At 33.9% G+C, this 22,184-nt stretch overlaps 1 protein-coding gene across 1 annotated transcript in view; it reads left to right on the forward strand.

Moving 5' to 3' along the window:
• The window catches only part of LOC115440741 (Down syndrome cell adhesion molecule-like protein Dscam2), a 71,743-nt gene that overhangs the window by 16,781 nt on the left and 32,778 nt on the right, over positions 1-22,184 (forward strand). The window contains 8 exon segments of the mRNA XM_037437925.1: positions 7,172-7,317; positions 18,138-18,296; positions 18,965-19,093; positions 19,578-19,683; positions 19,997-20,198; positions 20,496-20,715; positions 21,209-21,356; positions 21,759-21,925. Of these exon segments, the coding sequence (XP_037293822.1) occupies positions 7,172-7,317; positions 18,138-18,296; positions 18,965-19,093; positions 19,578-19,683; positions 19,997-20,198; positions 20,496-20,715; positions 21,209-21,356; positions 21,759-21,925 (1,277 nt within the window).

A 22,184-nucleotide genomic window follows, 5' to 3' on the forward strand; every position in this document is an offset into this window, starting at 1 on the left:
TCATTCAGCTTTATATAATAGTATAGATTAATTCACTTATGAAAACATATTCTAATGTTTGAAATGTGAACAACATTATTTACTTTCCCCATCACTTACTAGGCCTAATAAAGTTGGACCAAAGTCACAGCTTGCTATTTCAATAGAAACTACAGGTAACACATTAATCAAATTCCGCGACGGTAACAGGTCCCCTAAACTTTCTTTGGGTAGCCATATGGCCCTTACTACTGTTGACTATTATAAATATATGTATTTCTGTTTATGTTTCTATACTATTATACAAAAATGACAAGTTTTAGTAGTCTTAAGAACCATTGCTTTGGTTTTGGAAATTCTTCGTGTAATAGGAACCTTTCTTAGCTATTACAAACTGTCGACTAGTCGCCGGCAACTCGGTCGACGGCGACTGTGACTATTTATAATTTAATGTAGGTGTATTATAGTGGCGAAGTATCCATACCACTCTTTTGCTACCGTCTTCCCTTTTAGGTTTATTTACGTTTGTTTTAATTTTTGGTTTCTGTGAAATTGGTTGCGATATGTTAGTTTAAGATAATTTTTCTTCCCTCGCGTTACATTTCTAACAATATCACCCTTCGCCACTGGTGTATACGCACTTAGTTGCCGATCCGGCCGATAGTTCGCCTCGGCTTATGTTTTTGTTGCTGAGCGACAGAGCGCTGGCGACCAGTTGACAGTACGTAAAAGCTCTTATTCCTGGGTGCTATGTGCTATCTTCGCTCGGAACGCATTCTTTTCGCAATGGGAGCCGAAAGGCAAAGTTAATTTTATATATGTGGAACCATTTGTTGAACGAAAAAAAACACGCGTAACTATAAAAATTACCGGCCCAAAATTCACCCGCATTTAAATCTTCCTTATCTTTGTCGAAAACGAAAAGTTATCCATTAGCCTTTCTGTTTTTAAACGTAGATTAATGCGTCTTATCTTGTTTCGAAGACACTGAAATAAAAATGTATTTGGGATAAAAGCCTATGTTTTGATGGTGATTGATCTATTTTAATTTACAATTGAATTCGCGATTTCAAGTCTAATTTTCCTTCTATGCTTGGCGTTGTCTCGGCTTGGTGTAAAGTTCCTAATGTCAACTGTATAAAAATTTCATCTAGTTATGAGGCCTTATCTGACTAATATTTTTATTAACATCCAAGCTTACATTAAAACTCGAGTTCTTATATTATAAGCGCCACTCCGCAGATAATCACAGGCTGTCAATGTTGAAACCATACTAAAGTAGGTATACGGATTGCAGTACAGTTTAGTCGAACATCATGAGTGTACGGACCGCCAGATCTATTTCCTAGTACATATATATCGATGTCCACAACAAAGTCGATAACCGACGGTAGTATCAACCGATTAAATTGAGATTGAATCTATTATAATAGCTCCTATTGTTGTTCGACAGTGGAATTAGGAGAAGGTATCTTATTGTATTTGGAACATTACATTAATCTGCGTGAATTATATTCTGTCCTTCCGTAACAGAGCCTTTACATTGTAATAGATATATTATTGTTATTGTGATCTTTTATGATCTTATTTTTATAACAGAAAGCAAATAAATTAGGCTGTTACTGGTTTTAATAATACGTCAATATCTACAATTAAAGGAGAAAAGAATTTTGTTACGGACATGTATATTTCTCAAAATAAATGTACGTAACGAAATTATTTTTTTACGAAATATTGTTATGGAATTTACTGTTATGAAATAATAATATGTAGAGTGGATATATAATATCAAGCAAAAAAAAAGAATAGACAGAAACAATCGTAATAATATTTCATAAACTTCTATTTTGTTACGTACATTTATTTTGAGAAACACTCAAATACGTGTTCGCATTTTTTAAAGATTAAATAAACGAGTCAATACACGAATTGATCTAGTCGTTTGTCTGGTGGTGTGCTGTCAATAAGCAGCAATATCAAACAGAAAACGTTACAAAGATTGACATGGCTTTATAATACACATCGCTCAATATGTTAAGTCTCATAAAGTACAGTAACATCGGTAAAATAGCTTAAGAGTACCTATTTCTCAAAATAAATGTAGGCATGTAAAAAATAGTTTTAGAAAATATTGTGACCTCTGCTTTCAATTTTTTTTTTGGTTGTCTTAATACATCAAATAATATATAGAGATTATACTAAATAAAAACAAAAAAAGAAACATATGCGACAGAAAAATTTGTAAAAACTATTTTGTTGCGTACATTTATTTAAAAAAATACTCTTAAACTAGCACTCAAGTATCTGCACACTGTTGCTAGGCGACGAAAATAAACAATATGAACTTTCACATACGAAAAGAATCTAAAGAAAACAACAATATAAGTTATAACTATGTATTGAAAGTATTACATCGCATATATTTTTAGAACCAATGGCAAGCAATTTCCGTCAGAAAATTACTTTCTTTTGTTACGCGTCGTGTTATGTTTGATCCAAACTTTTCGAATGCGAAATATCGAGTGACAAGTTAGCGGAATTGAGTACAGTGTTCGTATTGGAGTAAATACCTTTTATTTCGTCTTCTGATTTAGGTGGAACTGGCCAGTCTTGTATATTGTTGAGTTTCCTATCTAATATGCTTTAAAACTTCTGTTTTTATAACTGTTTACTGAGATACGCAATTTTGTAAACAGTGATATAAAAATCTTAATTCCTGAAAAAATTTCATGGTGAATTTTTTTTTAACAATTTTTATTTGTTATTAAGTACAAGATATTTTTTTAAATGGTACATATATTTAATATAATAAAATATGTAGGTATTTAGAGTTTGATAAAATATATTTAATTACATTCTTTTTTAAAATTATTTTTTCTCAAACCTCATTTTTATTTATTAAAATACTTTTCATTTTTATAATATATTATAATAAATACAACAATGAGATTGTGAGATTAACAATATGAATTTTATTTAAAGGAATATAAATTGTTGAATAGCTTCTAGACATAAGCGCGTTTGAACAATAAATCAATCTCTTCATTTCCATACTTTATAATAAGTATAGATAATTATAATTCTGCATTGCCTTCCATTTATTTATTATGTTAAATGAAATCAATTGATTCCTCAAAAATAAATAAATTATAGAGATATTAAAAGTAAATATATTAAATCGTAAATTAATCGCAGAATATTCCTGTAAGTATTCCATAATTTGAATTGAATAAACATTATTTTTAGACATATTTAAATAAAGTTAGTCATTTTACCGGTTGAAAAACATTAGTTGTTTATATTTCTATAACCCCATAGTAAAATAAAAAAATCATCTATTTTAAATAATAGCTTCAGAAGCCATGACTTTATCTTATAAACTTCTCGGAACTTGTAAAGAATAGTTCAAAGTTAAAGTGGCATAATCAATCTTGTGGAAGTTTTATGCAGTACAAAATACTATTACGATCACTGAAGTATTTAGTGAAGTAAAAATAATAGGCTAAGCATGATCGTACTTGGTATGAACAGATGTTTAAGAGGTTTTGGATAAGGCAGGGGTTCGTAAAGTATTTTTTGTCAGGCCACCTTGCTGTCTAAAATATGAAATAGAAATATCGATCAATCTTAACGAAATTCACCTTTTTTGTTTGACTGCACACAGCACTGATGTTCTTGGTGGTAGCATCAGCTGCGATATATATGTCGGGGGTAAAACAACGGCGTCTCCACCTATGTAGCTTAAATTAAAATATAACCATAGTTTCATAATATTTTTGCATTGTTCGATCTTACCCCTTATCCGATCTTAGAAGAATATACCTTACTCCAGCAAAATAATATTATCAGCAATGTAAACACCGTATTCAAGTAGACATAAGGACCTTTCTTACGTAGAATAAACTTGGACTAGTAACACGGCCGACGCGTCGGCGCTGACACAGCATTGTTTGCGAACTCGGGTACAAGTTGGCAAGCTTGTCTGCGGTTAGTTGGAAATCTGACTTATATACATATTATATACTTGTTAAAATTAAAGATTACTGCCTACGTATATATATATGTCTGTTAGAGAATCGGTTTTTAGTAGAGGCAGAGCAAGGGGTAACATATTCATGCTTTTTATCCCCGAAAGTGTAGGCAGAAACGATACTAGAGTACTCACTTTCGGTCATATGTGTTTCTTCCCATGAGGTAATAGAGAACGGTTCTGTTGCCATATTGGGCACATGTTTTAGACCCCGGACTATACCTGCATTTAAAAAAGATTTTTTTATATCGGCGAACGAAACTGGTGGGATCCGGCCCAACTGTTTATTATACTGAAAAGTTATATATAAATGCAATGGCTATTTACTATAGATGGCTGTTAATATCGTATGCATAGCAACTAAGTGAGAATATAATTTGAAATATGTGACGTCAAGGGCCTTACTCCTTACTCTGTATGACAGTATAAGCTCTTAACGCGGCCGTGTTACGTTATCTGTGAAAATATGGTGAATGGTATTCTGTATTTGATTTTTTATTTTCTTAAACGTAACACGGTGCGTTACCCGCTTGTTACGCACTGTTAAAATGAATCCCTCCTAGCCAAATTCCGGCTACGGCGGCGACTGAGTAATTTTAAAATGGCAAAACCCAGCCATAATTATTTTTGGCCCGACCCGGGATTCGAACCCAGGGCCTCAGCGTCATAGTTGTACTCGTATCGCGTACCCATCACAACTAGCTATCGAGGCAGTTATTGACAAAATAACCTGTGGTGTAGAAAATAAGACCCCTGTTTAAATAAACATTACCTCTCAACTGTTTCTAAAATTATCTCGATAATAAGACAAAGTATACCGGTTACGTATAGCAAATCGGAACAAGTTCTTCTCTGGTATGTATATCGTAATTTACATTCAATCGGTGAGATATAACCAGAACCTTCCGGAAAACATGTCTTTTGCAAATTTAAAAATGCTTTAATAAGACAGCCAATCATCATCTTCATAGACCCCATAATTACAGAACGAAATGAGTTTTGAATTAAGAGTCCATATTGACATTCCAGGGAGGCGGAAAATTGACGCTGTACGTGAACAAACACTTAAATTTCAAATGGTACTAAGCTTACTAATAACGAAGTTTTGTTTAAACTATGTGTGAAGTTGAGCTGCCTCGGTGGCGCAGTTGTAATGTATGGGCGGTACGGCAGCCTCTGACTGAGGTCCTGGGTTCGAATCCCGGATCGGGCAAAGTGATGTTTTTCTGCTCAGTATCAACCCGGAGTCTGGAATTTGTGCCCGACACGGCGATAGGCTCGCCCCCTATTACATCATGGGACGGAACATACTTGGCGAAAAGTGGGTGCCCTGGTTGCGCCTCGTGTGATGTGTGTGTGTGTGTGTGTGTTATGTGTAAGTTATAACTTTGTCAATGATATAGTCACGTAGCTTAGCGGGCTATGAATCCATAAAAGGTATTCTATAAAATTATTGATAGCTCGTAGCCATTTTTTTCGACTGTCGTGTTTGACAGCGTCTATATGGTGATTTATTATAATGATATCATCGTTAATTTTGTAAATAGATTTCTTTGAAAAATCCATTTTAAACTGGCAGTAAAATAAAATCGATATCTAATATAATGCATAACATTGTATCCGCACAAAAATATTTTCATTATAAAACCTCTATTCCATAGTTCAGAGGTTGAAAGTGATTTATACATCATGTTATCTTAAAAATGTGTCCTATATTCTAAAAGTTTCTAACTTTGTGCCTCGAACACATCTTTTACGATCCATCGTTACAACTCGCAAATTGAGTTATGAACTGAGGGAACTTGTCGAGGGGCCATGATGACGTTGTTCGTAGCGGATAAAGTAACTAACAAGGAGCCACACGGGTTTAACATTCGCGGTTCTTGAAAATAATTTTAGTGGCCATACATTCGAATTTTCTTGAATATCGCGAAAAGTTTTTTTATTACTCGCAAACATTTCTTCAAGTGTTTCGTGTGAGTTTGGGTCGGGTGATGAGGGAAGTTTTTACTCGTCAAAAATCTTATACGAAGTTTTCGTATGACATAATACCTAGAATAATAAAGTATCAAAAATAATGACAACTAGGAGTTAGACTAGTAGATCAAGAGTTCCGTGCCATATTTGGTTGGTTTATATTATTTAGTTTTACGTGATGGTTTTACGTCAAAGTTTCCGATGCGTAGAAATGTGCGTGCGTGCGTGTGAGTGTGTTTACGCAATATTATAAAATTCTTTAAAGAAAACATTGTGTGCTGAAAACATATATAAATAATTTTACATTTCAACATTGGTTAGAAAATATTGTGAATATATCTAATGAATAGAATAAATATTGTGAATATATCAAATCAATAGTCATATTTACATAATATTTTACACAAGAACATCATGAAAATGAATATATTATTGTCAATTATGATCGGATCCCTTTGACTTGACTACCCAGTGCGCAATACAAAGCTTATACATTTTTAAATCGAATTTTACTCTCAGGATTTTTACACAATTTTATAAAAAATCATACTCCTTTGTATTCAATTTTCTCTTCGCCGGCAATACGAGTTGATTTTCCAATTTTCTGTTTCCACGAAGCGAGTTGTTATGACAACCCCACTGGTATTTAGTAGTATTAGCAATTTCAGTTTTGTTGGCACCTGAGGTTTTTCTATGGAAAGGTGATATATTTGTATTGTTTGCAATGTTATTTGGTTCACGAATGTGTTTAGTTTAGCGAGGAGCAAAATAGTTGCAAAACGAAGGTCACCGGTTCTGTTGTGTTGCCGGGACACGCATTTATATCTTTTGAAGCACCTGTGGATTTATTAAATTATTGTTCGCTTTAGCAGTGAAATAAAGCATTGTCAGTAAGCCCATGTGGTAGGTTTTGCTCGACTGCCCGTGTAAAAGACGTTTTCCGGAATCAAACGTCCAATATTTTTTGTGGTTAAAAATAATGGCCTAAAGAAGTACATAGTTATGACTTTAACGATATTTTTGAACGAGCTATAATTTACTTATTTCATTATCAATAATATTTACAATATAGAAGCTTATAGTGTATCCACCTCACTTGACGTTAGAAAAATTGTCCCTGAGAATAGAGCCAGTTAGGGGAAAAAACCACCGTATAATTATTAACATTGATTATTTTTGTGACAGGCACGTGTTACCTGAAGGTAAGTTGGTGCTGGGCGCTCGTCGCTCCCTGCTGGATGCAGGGAGTGGAGGTGGCTCAGCGATTCTTCGATGCAGAGCGTCTAACCGCGTGGGAACTGTGCTGTCACGCCCTGTTTTGTTGCATCCAGGTATGTTTTATTATATTAATTTTATTTAGAGTTGGTGCTTATTTATGAGACAAGTCGGTACACTTTTGAGGTTAAGTATTCATTATATTTACAAAATCCTACAGTACAAAAGTCGCAAGAACGTTACTTTGATAAGAGTAAAGACATTGGCGCTGAAAAAGAGCTGTGATTTGGGCCTCCAGAAATATTACAGTTTTAAAAATATCAGCCTTGTATTATATACTTTTCAACTGCTCGGCACAAGCCTTTTCTACTACTGAGAGGGATTAGGCATTAGTTCACCTCGCTGACCTAATGCGAATTGGTAGACTTCAAACACCATTAAAATTCCTATAGAGAATTTCTCAGGCATGCAGGTTTCCACACGATGCTTTCCTTCACTGTTAAAGCGAACGATAAAGTCACAAAGAATACACACATGATTTTTTTAGAAATGTCAGAGGTGTGTGCTCTTGTTATTTGAACCTGCGGACATTCGTCTCGACAGTCCGTTCCACAATCAATTAGACTATCGTTACAGACTTGAAATATAATAATTCATTTGCATTACCAATCGTTCTCACTCCATATTTATATCGGGTGACCTGTAAAATGTTTCTTCTTCGAATATTCATATACCCGCGGTTGATTTTATCATTTACATTATTGCGGTGCAAGCAATTATCATGAACACAATCAGTTACTTTAAACTGAAATTAATTTAAATTATTTATTGGGACTCTGTTCTTGAAATATATCTGTTCTAATTAAATATTTTCAATTTCTTCGAAACGGATCTAATTCCGTTCTAGTTGATTATGGAACAAATTATTTAATTTTCAGCAACCAAATTCCTCGGGAAAATCCCACTGTTGTAAATCAAGTAACCTGGCACAACTCCGTAGTGTTTATTAGTCATCTAACAGACGTGAGCTAAATATTTGCTTTCAAACTGCTCTATCCACGGAATTATGTCCCGTACAGTTGCGAATAACGTCTATATCTAGATTTAGTACCTACTCATAGGGGCGTATTAATAAATGAAACTTTGAGTAAGATCTCAAGTAGACATTTAATGTTCTCAACTATTTAATAAGCAACGCTTAAGTTGTCACTTAAGAGGTTGTTCTTGCTTAATTGAGTTAAGTTAAATAATTGAGTTAATGAACAAAACTCAGTTGCTAAAATCAATCATACGTTGTGACTTAAGATATATTTTGAGATGTTGTTGGTATCTGTTTATCAAATAGAGACGACCTTAAGATGCTGATATTAATTTGACAGCGTCTTAACTGATATCGTAGTTTAGACTAAAATGGAGTTGAATCTTATACGGCCCATGGCTTCAAAACATTTTTATATCAACTTTTTAATGAGCCAATTTTGTGAGATATTGTTTTCTTCTATCTCAATTACTCAGCGGCCATTACGCGAATTGTATAAACTTAACAGACTTTTGCAATAAACAGATGTACGAGAAGGGCAAAACAAATTACAACTTTGAGTCGAGTTGGACCAATTAACTTTACGTTACACGGCGGGGAAAATATGAAATAAAATGGAAAACAGCCCACGGCCGCCGGAGTTTTTACACGGCGAAACTTTTAATTAAGGGATTAAAAATGACATTAGAGTGAGTTCGCAACAAGGTAACTTTCCTTTGTTGCTAGAATATTCCCCAAGAAAATTCCTGTTGGAAATATTGCGATTAGACTAAGAGTTATATTTTACGCACGGATTTTATTATGCGACTTTATCAAATACTATCTTGACACAATAAGCGTCGTTTACAATGTTTTGTGTAAATACGCTTAAATTCATATCTCAGCACATTCTCTTTCGGATTGTTTATGTTACTTTGGACTTTATTGGTGTTTGTTTTAAGGGCATATATAGTGAGTTGTTATCCTCAAACTTGTATCAAATTGTTATAAATCGATTCGATAATTAACTTATGTTTGTGCTTTTTATTTCATAGTTTCGTTGAACTATACTGTAAAATTATGAGAATTAGTAGGCAAAGAAAATGATTCCTTAACACACTTTTTTTTTAATGATTTTATCACATATATTTCATTATTTTTTGATAATTATTTAAGTGTATATTAAACGTTGGTTGTTGTTTTTGTGTCTGGCCCAACATGTCCAAAGCGTCTGCGATGCGCCTAAATTTGAGTTCAATAGCCGACTCCTGCGTATAACAGGCTGGTAGTTGCTCGCGGCTTGGTCTGCGAGAAAATCCTTTGTTCCTAAAACTCGGGAAGACGTCAGCGTCATATAAAAAAAAAAATATTAAAAATTTCATTAGTTCCCAAGGGAGCAAATTACCGAAATAAAAGGTCTACTTTCTCTACAAAATTCATCCAAATCTGTTCAGTTGTTTCTGTATTTACTTCTAACAAACATTTTGGCACACTATCGCATTTATATCATCATTTTAATAGCCGTAAAATCTATATATATAAAAATCAATTGCTGTTCGTTAGTCTCGCTAAAACTCGAGAACGGCTGAACGGATTTATCTTATCTTGGTCTTGAATTATTCGTGGAGGTCTAGGGAAGATTTAAAAGGTGAGAAAAATTCGAATAATTGCCGGGAAGATCCTCAAAACAGCATTTTTCTATTTCCCATACAAACGTTTTCTAACTAATACGTAGAGTCAATTTGTAATTTATTACCGCTGCATAAAGTTCAAATTCGCGTGCGCGTTGGAGGATCTAATATCGCGTTCTGAAACTCAACAAAAGTGAAAGTGAATCGCGAACGCGACAAAATTGCATAGTCTCAAAATACATAGTACATAAATAGTGGTCGGCTTCGAGAAACTCAATTTTAGCTAACTTCAGTTGTTAATCTGTCCGATTATTTTTTAATAAGACTATATAGAAATCGAAAGATAAATCTTAAGTTTTGTCACAAATTAAATTATGAATCTTAAGTTAAATTTCTGAACGCAATCATAATATTTGACATTAGATTTGACAACCAACTAATATGTCAATCCATCCTGTCGCATTTCAGAGCACGGAAAAATATTATTACGATATTATATCTATCTTTGTGGTTACGTGCGCGAGAACTTTCTTTACTTTGGTGATCCTTTGTGATAGTGACATTCCAAGTAATGTGCTCTTTTTTGTGATAGTGACACTTTACTGCTAAATGAGCGGGAAATTTTCTCACTTTGATTAATTACAATTTACGATGCCGAGGAGAAGACGACCTGACTTAGGTCGTCGTAGTCAATCAAATGTGCGAAGAGCTACCTCACGTGCTAACCGCACTGATGACCAGAGACAGACAGATCAAGAAAATAGTCGTATTGCTATGTCAGAATTGCGTTCTTTAGTGAGTGACAATGTAGGAGATAGGCTAAATTATTTATTCAATAAATGCTTTTTTTATTAAATACGGATTCGATTTGTTTGTTTTAAAATCATTTTATACAAAAGATTAGGTCTTTTATTTATCCATGAGGTAGTATGAAGTCTGCCGGGTCAGCTAGTTATTAATAAAAATCAAATTTTTCCTCCAATTTTCCTTGGCGCCCTTGAAAACCCACAAGAGTCCTGAATATAGACATGGCATTAAACAGGTTTCCCAAACGTAATAAATTTTGCGGAATATTCACGTCGAAAGATTTCTAATAATATCACATTTATGAATGGTTAAGTTAAAATATAAATTTAATTGATTTTAATGTAATTTGGTACGCAGTAACAACTCAAACGAAGGCCACAAGCTCCTTTTCGTAAGTATTTGTCATAAAAGGAATTCCACGTGTTCGAAATTACGAGTAAAATCTAATATTACATAATTACAATACTGACAGCCTCCACTGCGCGACAGGCGCTACACCAAACCTGAAACGAGAGGTCGCGGTTTCGTTCCTGCCAAATAAGTAATGAAAAATGATTGTGTAATACAGCAGTGTTTGCTACGGTTCGGTTATTCTTCGTCCAAAAACAAAACACATCATGCCTTTATCTCTAAAGGGTGTAGGCAGAGGTGCAACCAGAGTTCCCACTATTCCACATACTATTTGGTCCTATGAAATGATAGGGAGCGAGCCTTTCATCCTTTCCAGGTGGATCATGAGCAAAAATCACTTTGTTTTGTATTCGAACCCGAGACTTTATTATTGTACTGTGCATGCAATACAACTACGCCACCGAGGCATTGTTCAAATGTAATAATAATACCAAATACGTCGTTTCTATAACGCAGTGCAATTCCTGTGTAACTTTGTTTATTGTTGGTATTTTTATAAGAGAAGTGGGAGGAGGGGTTAACATTCAAACGAGGAAGTGGTTCGTCTGACTGTAAAGTAATTGTGAATGAGTTTGGTCGGAAGTGCTAGAAATCCTTCCATTAATAGAATTCTTCATTACCCCTGCATGCTAAACTTTATCCCAGGAACGAACTTCTCCGGACAGAACCACTGCTAAAAAGTTACTCTTTCATATACTTTAAATAATCATCACTTATTACACGACTGTTATTTATAAAACAATTTAATCGAATCAAAACCAATTATCGATAAGAGCGGAACAGACATCCCTCGTTAAGTTAGTTGTACGATCGAATACTCGAGTCGATAGTCCACAAGAGTATCGTTAACGAGTTCTCGATTGATTATCGTGACTTCAAACGAAGCTTACAACTTATATTTTAATATTGTCTTCTTGAGCTACGAAGTCTGTGTCAGAGTTAAATAGTGAAAATTGAATGGGTTCCACGCGCGACGTTCTATTTTTGAAAACATTTTAGTAGAAGAAAATTATTATCTATCTATACTATATAAAGCTAAAGAGTTTTGTTTGTATGAACGCGCTAATCTCAGGAATTAACTATTTGTTTTTCAAATTGAAAAATTCTTTGTGTTGGATAGCCCATTTATCGAAGAAGGCTATATATAGGCTAGCTGTTGTTGCAAAAACAGGGAAAGATTATTCCTTTTGAGAACTTCTCTTGACCGTACTGCGTAAACGGTTAAAGTTACGCAACAATCATGTATGACAAAATTGTTCCTCTTAAAAAGTTATACTGTCAAAACGCGATAAATTCAAAACTATCCAACGGATTTCGATGACATTTAATATGGAAATAGTTTGAGTTGCGAGCAAAAGCTAGTCCAAAAACAGCATTTAAAAATTAATTATTTCTCATAATTAATTATCGGAATAAAAAGCTGCCAATGTTGCCAAGACATAGCCTATCTAAGTGCCTCCGGAGTGCTGTGCAGGGATCTTCGTAACTTGAAAGGCTTTCCAGGCAGGCAAAGCCGCGACCTACACCTAGTATTTTATAAATTAATCTGTATATTATAATAGTATTAACATCGAATATAGTTAATGAAAACTTTATGCTATTTATATACGCCCTACATTTTTCATATTCCAAGATTTTCTCTAACAATGAAACCGTACAAAGGAAAAACTAAGGCAACAAATAAAGCCACAGCGGCTTATTCTCATTCAAATGAGTTTCAATGAAAGTATTCGACACTTTGTGACATTTAGTTGCGCGGTCTCATTTCAAGTAAGTTTGCAAATTGCATTAGCGTTTATTAAATTATACTAATGGAAATTCGAAACGAACCTTTTTGTGTAAACGTGTTGTTATTATGTTTCCATTTATTCATTATTTATTACAACACCATCGTTACATAATGTCTACAAGTATCCTACTAATATTATAAATGTGAAAGTTTGTGAGGATGGATGTATGTTCCTCTTTCACGATAAAACTACTGAAAGAATTTGGATGAAATTTTACAATAATATTGGTTATACCTCAGAATAACACATAGGCTATAATTTATAATAATTTTGTGTAATTTGGTCATAATATAACGGTACATATCAACTAAGTCGGAAAAAAAAATATCCTGGAAAACTCCTTCACGCGGGCGATGTCGCGACCAAAAGCTAGTTATTAATAAAAGAACATTCAACATATTTAAACTACGTTACTAGTGGTCCTTAAACTAGTCACAGTTGTATTAGAAGACCCTAAAACGATGACACATTATCCGAAATACAAATTCGTCGGGTATCGACTAGCGGGAACAATGGTGTCTTAAAAAAACATTTAAAGAGTATAATTAAAAAGTAATAGATCTGTGTAAACTATAAATTAACATAATTATTGTATTGTGTGTGTGAGCGCGTGCGAGTGTGTGTTTCTGTTAGAAAACATCTAAAGAATCGACTAACAGCGTCAACGCACAATAGCCCGACTTTTTTACGGGCTAAGTGCAGAAAAAGGAGCCCATAACTATACCATGGGTATTTCGATGGATATGAGTTCGTAATAGAGTTGTAACGATAAATAAATATTAACTTTATTGATATACAGTTATGTAAATAAATACAACAGCACCACATATTATCCTGAATACACAGAAATATCTTGAATCGTGGGTGTTAGGAAAATGTGGGACTAGACTGTCAACACCAAAACCTATATAAACAATTGAAAATCATTTAAACGTTTGTTTCTCGGTGGGATAGGTCCCCACAACAGTTACATATATTATTCTGAGAACAATAATGTCTCGTATCGTGCCTTTTACACGAATACGGCCAAGTGAGCCCTCTGCACTGGTAAGTGGAATGGGTTCCAATAGAATGTCGACTGACGAGAGATGATTACCCCCCACCAATCGTCGCAATTATGCCGGCCTGTTAGAACCGGATATACACAGGCTGATCCCAGAATACGACACACTTACGCGGGCCACTATGGCGAGCTTAACCACCGTGTGTACAGTGGTCGCTATCCAGGCGGATATAAAATATATCTATATAGCTGTTATAAATATATCAAACTGACTTAAATTGACTGGCAACACCAAAACCTTTGCTAAACAACAAAACAGCAACAACAACAACCAAAACAATTGCTAATCATTCAAACATTTGTCTCTGGGCGAGGTCGGACCCACACCCATTCGGTTCATAGAACAACCCTACGATGATGACTACAAGAGTGGTTACTGTCCAAAATCCACCACAAATTTAAGTAATTCTATATTAAATTCTTTGTTTCAAACGGCTACATAAAAGAAAATCTAATAACCCAAGTTAAGCATGTCGAACAGATAAAGTGTAGCTCACCGTAAAATATGACGAACTCAATACAAGACAGCTTAAAACAAAATCATTTCGGACGCAATTATCCCTTATATTATTCCATTTTGTTTTTTTGCTCCCTTTTGTAATAAGTTAAGAAAGAGCTCTCAAGTTATACGCATTATTAAAATGAAGATGGAGTTTGTAATGTTTTACTTAAACGAATTGTCTACGGTACCTTTGTGTTTTCGCTTTTCATCCTTTTTAATTTCATGATTGGAGCGGAAAACGTAAATCATCTAAGTGACTGTATTAAAAAATATATTTAATATTATTACAATATGGAAGGTTTCATCTCCTTTGTCTTTTGTGTAAGCTGGACTACTTACATGGAATACATGTTTTCTGATAATAGTATGTTTCTGTGCCATTGTGACTTATAAAAAGGCTTACGGGTATAATTGAAATATCATGTTCAGTAGAATTTAAGTTTAAACCGCATTTTACGAAGAATCTTCGTATATTAAATGGCGAGTGGAAATGGATAATATAATTTAAAATATCTTTATATAAACATAAACATGAAGCTAGTATATGTATATAGAAGCAACATCAACCAAAATTTGCCCAACTCCTAGTCGTCCTTAGAGTTTAATGATACCTTTCGGTACAATCTCCTTTATTCCAAAACAGTACATTCCTCACTCACTTGCTTGACCGCAGAAAAAAAAAATCAACTTACAAGGGCAATTACCACAATGCTTTAGTGTCGACAACCTATTTACATCTGTGTAATAATTATTTAGTTTTATAACATATTACCCATGTTGCTTGAGAGTGCGGAAATAATACTGTACTTACCAAAAGTGAAATGAAAAAGATCTCACATATCGCTCCTTGAATACAAAAGGGACACAAATCGAAATCCATAAATTTTACAGGACAGCCAAAACAAATTTTTGAAACTGTTTTTTTATAATATTTCATATATTTATTAATTAAATATAAGATGTTAATATATCATTAGATGCGTATTTTTTAGCTCTATCTATCTACAATATAAACTTTGTAATAGCTGTTGCCTATTAAGAAAAAAAAGCATAAAAGTCCCTTTTGCATTCAAAATTTGAACCAATATTATAAAAAATATGTCAAAAATTAAACACGGTTTTACAAATAAAAATGGTTTATTGTACCTTTTTGGTAAAAAACCGTATCAAAAAGTTTAATCTTATTACTAAGTAAAAACATAAGTGAATGGACAACAGCAAAAACATTGTATTAAAAATCTAAACTAAAAAATCTTAACTTATTAGTAAGTAATATAATTGAGATCAACTTTGTACGTAACTATTATTCAGTAAAATTAAACATCTCTCTAAAACAATTACATTTGTAAGAATAATAGAAAAAACAAGAGATAAAACTGTAATAATCATTATCAAAATATACATAAAATAACCATATTCATTAATAAATCTCTAAAAAAACTCAAAAAATAATCAACTGACGACACTAATTTGTCTCTCTTTAACATTAATAATTTAAACAAAACAAAATACGAGATCAGTTCTATAGACACATAATTCAGTAGCAAAATACTATAGCTTATATGTAATAATACTATTGCACAATAACAATTTAAGTAGACTTACAAAATCACAGTTATAAACAATTTAAGGCACTTTTTACGTAAACTATTTTAAGTTACAATTTATAATCGTTATTTATTATTGTTATGTAAATGTTTGTATGAAATTTATAAGTCTTTATTATCAAAAGGAACTTTTAAAATTAACTATTCTAAATTTTATCACAATTAGGTATCTATTATTAAAATTATAAATTTCGCAAAAGCTTTGGTAATACTTAGAAGAAAAATCTGCAATTGATGAACTACTGGATGTTTATGATCGGCTGGAATTGGTATCAGAGTCGCTTGAACTGCTACTCGAGTCACTCTGTTCAACAACTATTTTTGGCCTATTTGTGTCTTTGGTATTCGTTACACAGCTTACTTCACTGTCTTCATCCTCTAATATTGATAGGTTAAGGTCAGGTTGACTGTCTGCTATAGAATTTGTATCTGAAGAATCAATGGGTAACGTGACGGGTAGACTGAGTGCAGCTGGAGTATTAAAGAAAGTTTTATTTTGCACATTATTATTGTGGCCAGGTAATGCTTGAACTTTTTCCGATTCTTGAACGGAGGTTGCCATATTCAATATTTTTCGTGCTCTATTCATTTTGTTAATCTGTAAAAAAAACATCTTTAACGTTTTATAACTAAAAAACATAAAATACCCACAATTCTATACAAATATTATACAGTCCTTAGTTCATACACACAATACATACATACACTAAAATATACACACAATCAAATACATAACAATCCTTAATATGACATTTTCAATACCAATTTGCCAGGAATAACACTTTAATTATAATTAACAAATTTGAGCTACCACCTCATATTTAACATTCAAATTCACAGTCAAATTCACAGAAAATATGGGGCAATGCATCTTAATCACATATTTTTCAACATTTACGAATATCTACCCATATTATTATAGGCCTCTATAAACACTCACTGATATTATTTAAAAAACTTTAAATTAGTGACGAAAGCTACAGGGACAGGGCTTCAAATTAGTTTATATTATTAATTTACAAACAAATAAATACATTTGTATGATTTTTAAATTAAAAATCACTGAATTAATAAGAATAGAACAAAATTAACATCAAAATGGTAATTTTTATTTTAAAATTGTAACGAAAACTAAAATTATTATCATGCAAAACGGCCATATTTCTGGCCTTCCCATTCTAGCACGCTAAAAATAATTATTTATTCCACTATAATTTAATGCAAAAGGGACGTATTTCAAAATATGGCAATTTTGTATTACAAAATATAATAACAAATACTAATGTTAGAATGCAAAACGGACGTTTTCCAAAATATGGCACTTTTGTATTATATATTATGGTTACAAATACTAATGTTAGAATGCAAAACGGATGTTTTCCAAAATATGGCACTTTTGTATTGTAAAATATAATCACACTTACCTGAAATTTTGAATCCAACACAGACGTATTTTGGATTGTGGCACTTTTTCACGCAACCGACGTGCGTTTGCGTTGAATCTCCGGGCGCAACTAACAAAATGGCGGTTTTGCACTGACATTATCTGTCAAAGTTAGCTAATGCAAAAATGGCGGTAACTCAATGCAGCCATAATATAAGCAAAAATGATGGGAGTTTTTTTTTTCACTATAAAATATAGTCGGTTCAGGTGTCATTTTTGCAATAAAACGATTTTCATTTTTTTTTTAATTGTGGCCCTTTTGTATTCAAGGAGCGATATGAGAAACCTGTGAAATAAAGGCGATAGCCTAGTTGGTTGTGGAACGGACTGCCGAGACGAATGTCCGCAGGTTCAAATCCCAAGAGCACACACCTCTGATTTTTCTAAAAAAATATGTGTGTATTCTTTGTGAATTATCGCTTGCTTTAACGGCGAAGGAAACATTGTGAGGTAACCTGCACACCTGAGAAATTCTCTATTAGGAATTTTCGAGGGTGTGTGAAGTCTACCAATCCGCACTAGGGCAGCGTGGTGGACTAAGACCTAATCCCTCTCAGTAGTAGAGGAGGCCCGTGCCCAACAGTGGGACAGTATATAATACAGGGCTGATATTGGATATTGTATATGAGAAACCTTAGTGATATCTTATATAATGTGATGCAGTGGAAGACAACGTCCTATACCATACGGCTCGGCAACTGACTCCGGCTAAAATCGGAGGATCGGTGGTGCTGCGCTGTGAGCTGTCGCCTCAGGTTGGGCACGTGGAGGTCACGTGGCTTCAGGACGGCCTCACGTTGTCTTCAGGATTCTTAAGCGGTGGTATGTCGTTCGTATGTGTAATAGTGAAGATACTAGTTCAACAGACTGCTTCACTAAATGTTGTGGTAATTTATATATGCATCCATAGATGGTTGAAAGGCTAATTGTGTTAAGCAACATTTTATTGCGACACTGAATTTCATACATATTTAAAATCAGCACGTTTTTTATGTATTTTTTAAAATAGTTAAATTTTTTCCAAAAAAATGTCGGTTAAGACAATTAGCCTTTCAACCGTTGGGTCATGTATTTCAAATACAAAGAGAATATAACCACTACGTTAATTCAAATAGTAATTGACCCACTTCTAAGAAGATGGAGGTTCTTAATTCATTTTTATATTTTGTATTTTATATTCTAGTGATACTTAAAATGATACTTTCTGATACAATTGTAGAATTTTTAAAAATGATGTAAAATTAGCCTATAATGTGGCAACATGGTCTTTTAGATGTTACCGGAGTACATTACTAATCACTGTCTGCTTTACGTAAAATAATTTGAATAACCGAGATTAAACCCTATTTAATTTGAATAAGACCTTGTTTACACTAAACCATACCTCGGTAAATATTCAATGTTTTACTTAACTGTTCTAAATAAGATAGAAAAATATTTCTTATATCGTGCCTAATCTTGCAGAGTGATAAAAAGATAATCTTTTTCAGACTCCCGCTGGGTGTTCGGGGCGGGAAATCTTTTATTTGGTTCCGATTTGTCCCAGGCGGATTTACAAGCGGAATATTCCTGTGTTGCCCTGGATACGTCCAGCCCGCCACTCAAATTAACTACAGATGGTAAGTAAAATAAATTTATATGTATCGCGCTAATATCGTCTATTGTTACACATATTACATTTTATTTTGTAAGTAAACGTTTTGTGCTTTGATGCATCAAATAAATAGATTCATAACTGAATACATTCAGTCACGAATCTATGAGTGTAAATAATGTACGTCTTTAACATAGGTATATGATAATTCGAGTTTTTGAAGTGAAACTTCTTTGGAATCATCATGATTTGAAATTCGAAGAAACGAAAATACGTCACGATATTTTAAAAAGGAAAAGCTTCAAACCAGCTTGCATGCTACATTTTGCACCCTTTTATTGTATTATCCGTGGTTCTAAGCCATTGTTACGAACAAATACAATTTGGAGTTCCCTATTTTACGAATATCAATTTTTAAATCTGCGAGTCAAAACTTATTTATAAATCTATTGATTTATCTGTTATGATACAATAAATTATAATTAAGAATATATTTTTTGGATGTATAGACAGCGCATGGTTGGATAACATAGAGTTGAACTCAGTGGAAGCCAAAGAAGGGGAGACGATAGTACTACCGTGCATGCTACGGCATAACACGGGCCATACTGTGACGTAAGTTATTCCTTCTAATATAAACTAGCAACCTGACAACGCTTCCATAAATAGAGGAAAACTATATTCTTTCCAATATAAACTAGTAACTACGCTTTACCAAATATCCTTTCAATTCTATTAAATAAAAGAGGAAAACTAAAAAATCTTATGTTTATATAAGTAAACATTTTCTTATATTCCAACAATTTTATTTAATTTAAAGGTAAATTCGAAAGAGAAATCTAGTATGAATACAGCATCTATATTCTTCACAATGTCTGGCCTTAAAAAAACCTCAGCATTCATAGTACAAGCCTCATTAAATCGTCAGTTGGCAGCGGCAGGATGCGAGCGGCACGTGGGCATCTGCTGAAGACGGCACGGTCCGTGGTGGGGCGCTGATACTACCAGCAGTGAGGATGCACCACGCTGCCAAGTACGCGTGCTTGTCTGGACCGGAGAGTTCGCCCAGGATGCTCATACGACTTGTTGTGTACGAAGCTCTGACTGTGTCCGTGTCACCAAATCCTCTGGTAATTATGTAGATGTTTTCCTCGGGGTGTGGGATGTTTAGGGCTGTTTTTTCGAGAAATTAGCAAAAATCTGTCTTTGGACTAGTGTTTGACTTGATTGGATCAAGCTTAATTTTAGTAAAAAATGAAATATGAGTTATGGTCTTTGTAATGATAAATATTCCAAATAAAGCGCTATGACTTGTTTTCAAAGACATTAAAATGGATGCTTAACATCCCACGTTTAAGGCTAATATGAAGTCACCATATCGAAGAATACATTTTCGTTTCTCATCTAGCACTAAAGGAAAATTTCAGATGGTAGCAACCGGTGGTACAGGCCACTTCAACTGCACGGTTTTTGGAGGGCGTGGAGGAGGGATAACCATCAGTTGGCAACACGAAGGAAGGCCTCTCCACGCTCCACAAGCGAAGCTGTCTATAGGACCAGTGCGTTCACATCACACAGGACTGTATCAATGTACTGCTCATGATCATGTTGATTCAGCAGTTTCTGGAGCCGAATTAGTTCTTGCTGGTAATATTTATGTTCCTGATTTTTTATGGATTAATAAACCAGATTACTCTGTGTGTATTGTCTTCTCATCATCATCATCATTTCAGCCCTTGAATCGTCCACTGCTGGACATAGGCCTCCCCCATTGAGCGCCACAGGGACCGGTTCTGGAATTGTCTTCTCATTTCGAATAATTGTTTTTAAATGAAATTTTTATTTTCATCATGCTGTGTCTTTTAATTTTATTAACAAAGTTAAATTAATGGGTGACAAAATATAAGAAGTTTAATATATGAAGTTTTTTTCCACAAGTTCAATGGAGCATCACCACAAATTGATTGTGAATCATAATGTCATAAGTTACTAGTAAGTGAGTAACTTAAAATGTATTAATTACAGAGAAATCTGGTTTATTACTCTGTCAGTAACGTTATGTTCAATCTCTTTTTCTAAAGATTTAATGGATACTTCAATCATGTTATGTAGAATGATCATCCTTTTAACCGGGTTTTAGATAGGCCGCCGCGGCTGGTCTCCACTTTCAGCGAAGCAGTTGCGAGGATAGGACAGAGCATAGCACTACGATGTGCTGCGACCGGGATACCTTCTCCTAGAATTATTTGGACTTTGGATGACCGACCAATCCCTGCTGCACCAGATAAGTAAGTAAAAATAAGTACATATTTAGATTGACAAAAAACCCAAATACAGGTAAAGGTTTTGCTAGTTTGACTAATTTAATTAATCAGATATCGCGTTACAAGTTTGCTGGTGCGAAGACAATAAATCAAATTAAGGATGAAGCTATTAATCTTGATAAATTATAGTTATATATTAGTTGTCATGAGCCTGTGTAATATGGTACGGTTAGCTATTTTAATAATGATGCCTACAAGGCATTTTAGGTATTTATTGACATAACTAAATGTCTCTCTACAAAACTATATGTTTCAAAAGGAATCAATGTTATTGCAATAAACTTGGAAGTTGAAAACTTCCAGAGTAATAAACTCAAACCCATTTTTGTCTACATTTTATTTGTCAAAATAGCATCTAATTTTTAGGTACAGTGTAAATACAAGAGCAGAAGCAGTTCCCGGGGCAGAGGAAGGTACTATAGTATCAACACTCAGTGTGACGATACGAAGTACGGACGAAGGAGGGAGGTATGGGTGTAATGCTACCAACTCTAGAGGATCGCACGCGCATCAGTCAAGGCTTAATGTTTATGGTACGACTTATATTTAACTCCTTGCTAAAATTACACGGATATTAGTAAAATTGTTTGGGTCTTTGTTAGTTCGTCACATAGGTAGACCATATCCTGTGTAGGCTATTTTGTATAGGTTCATACATTCTTGGGAACTGTTTGTAAGAAAAACAGATGAGACTAGTTAACTAACGAAGATTTCCTTCCAGAAAGGTGGAGTTTTTAATTCTTCTTAAAGACGTTGATGAGCTACGACTTCAAACTTCACAATTACTTTCTA

The sequence above is a fragment of the Manduca sexta genome, chromosome 12 (assembly GCF_014839805.1).
Source record: "Manduca sexta isolate Smith_Timp_Sample1 chromosome 12, JHU_Msex_v1.0, whole genome shotgun sequence".
NCBI lineage: Eukaryota > Metazoa > Arthropoda > Insecta > Lepidoptera > Sphingidae > Manduca > Manduca sexta.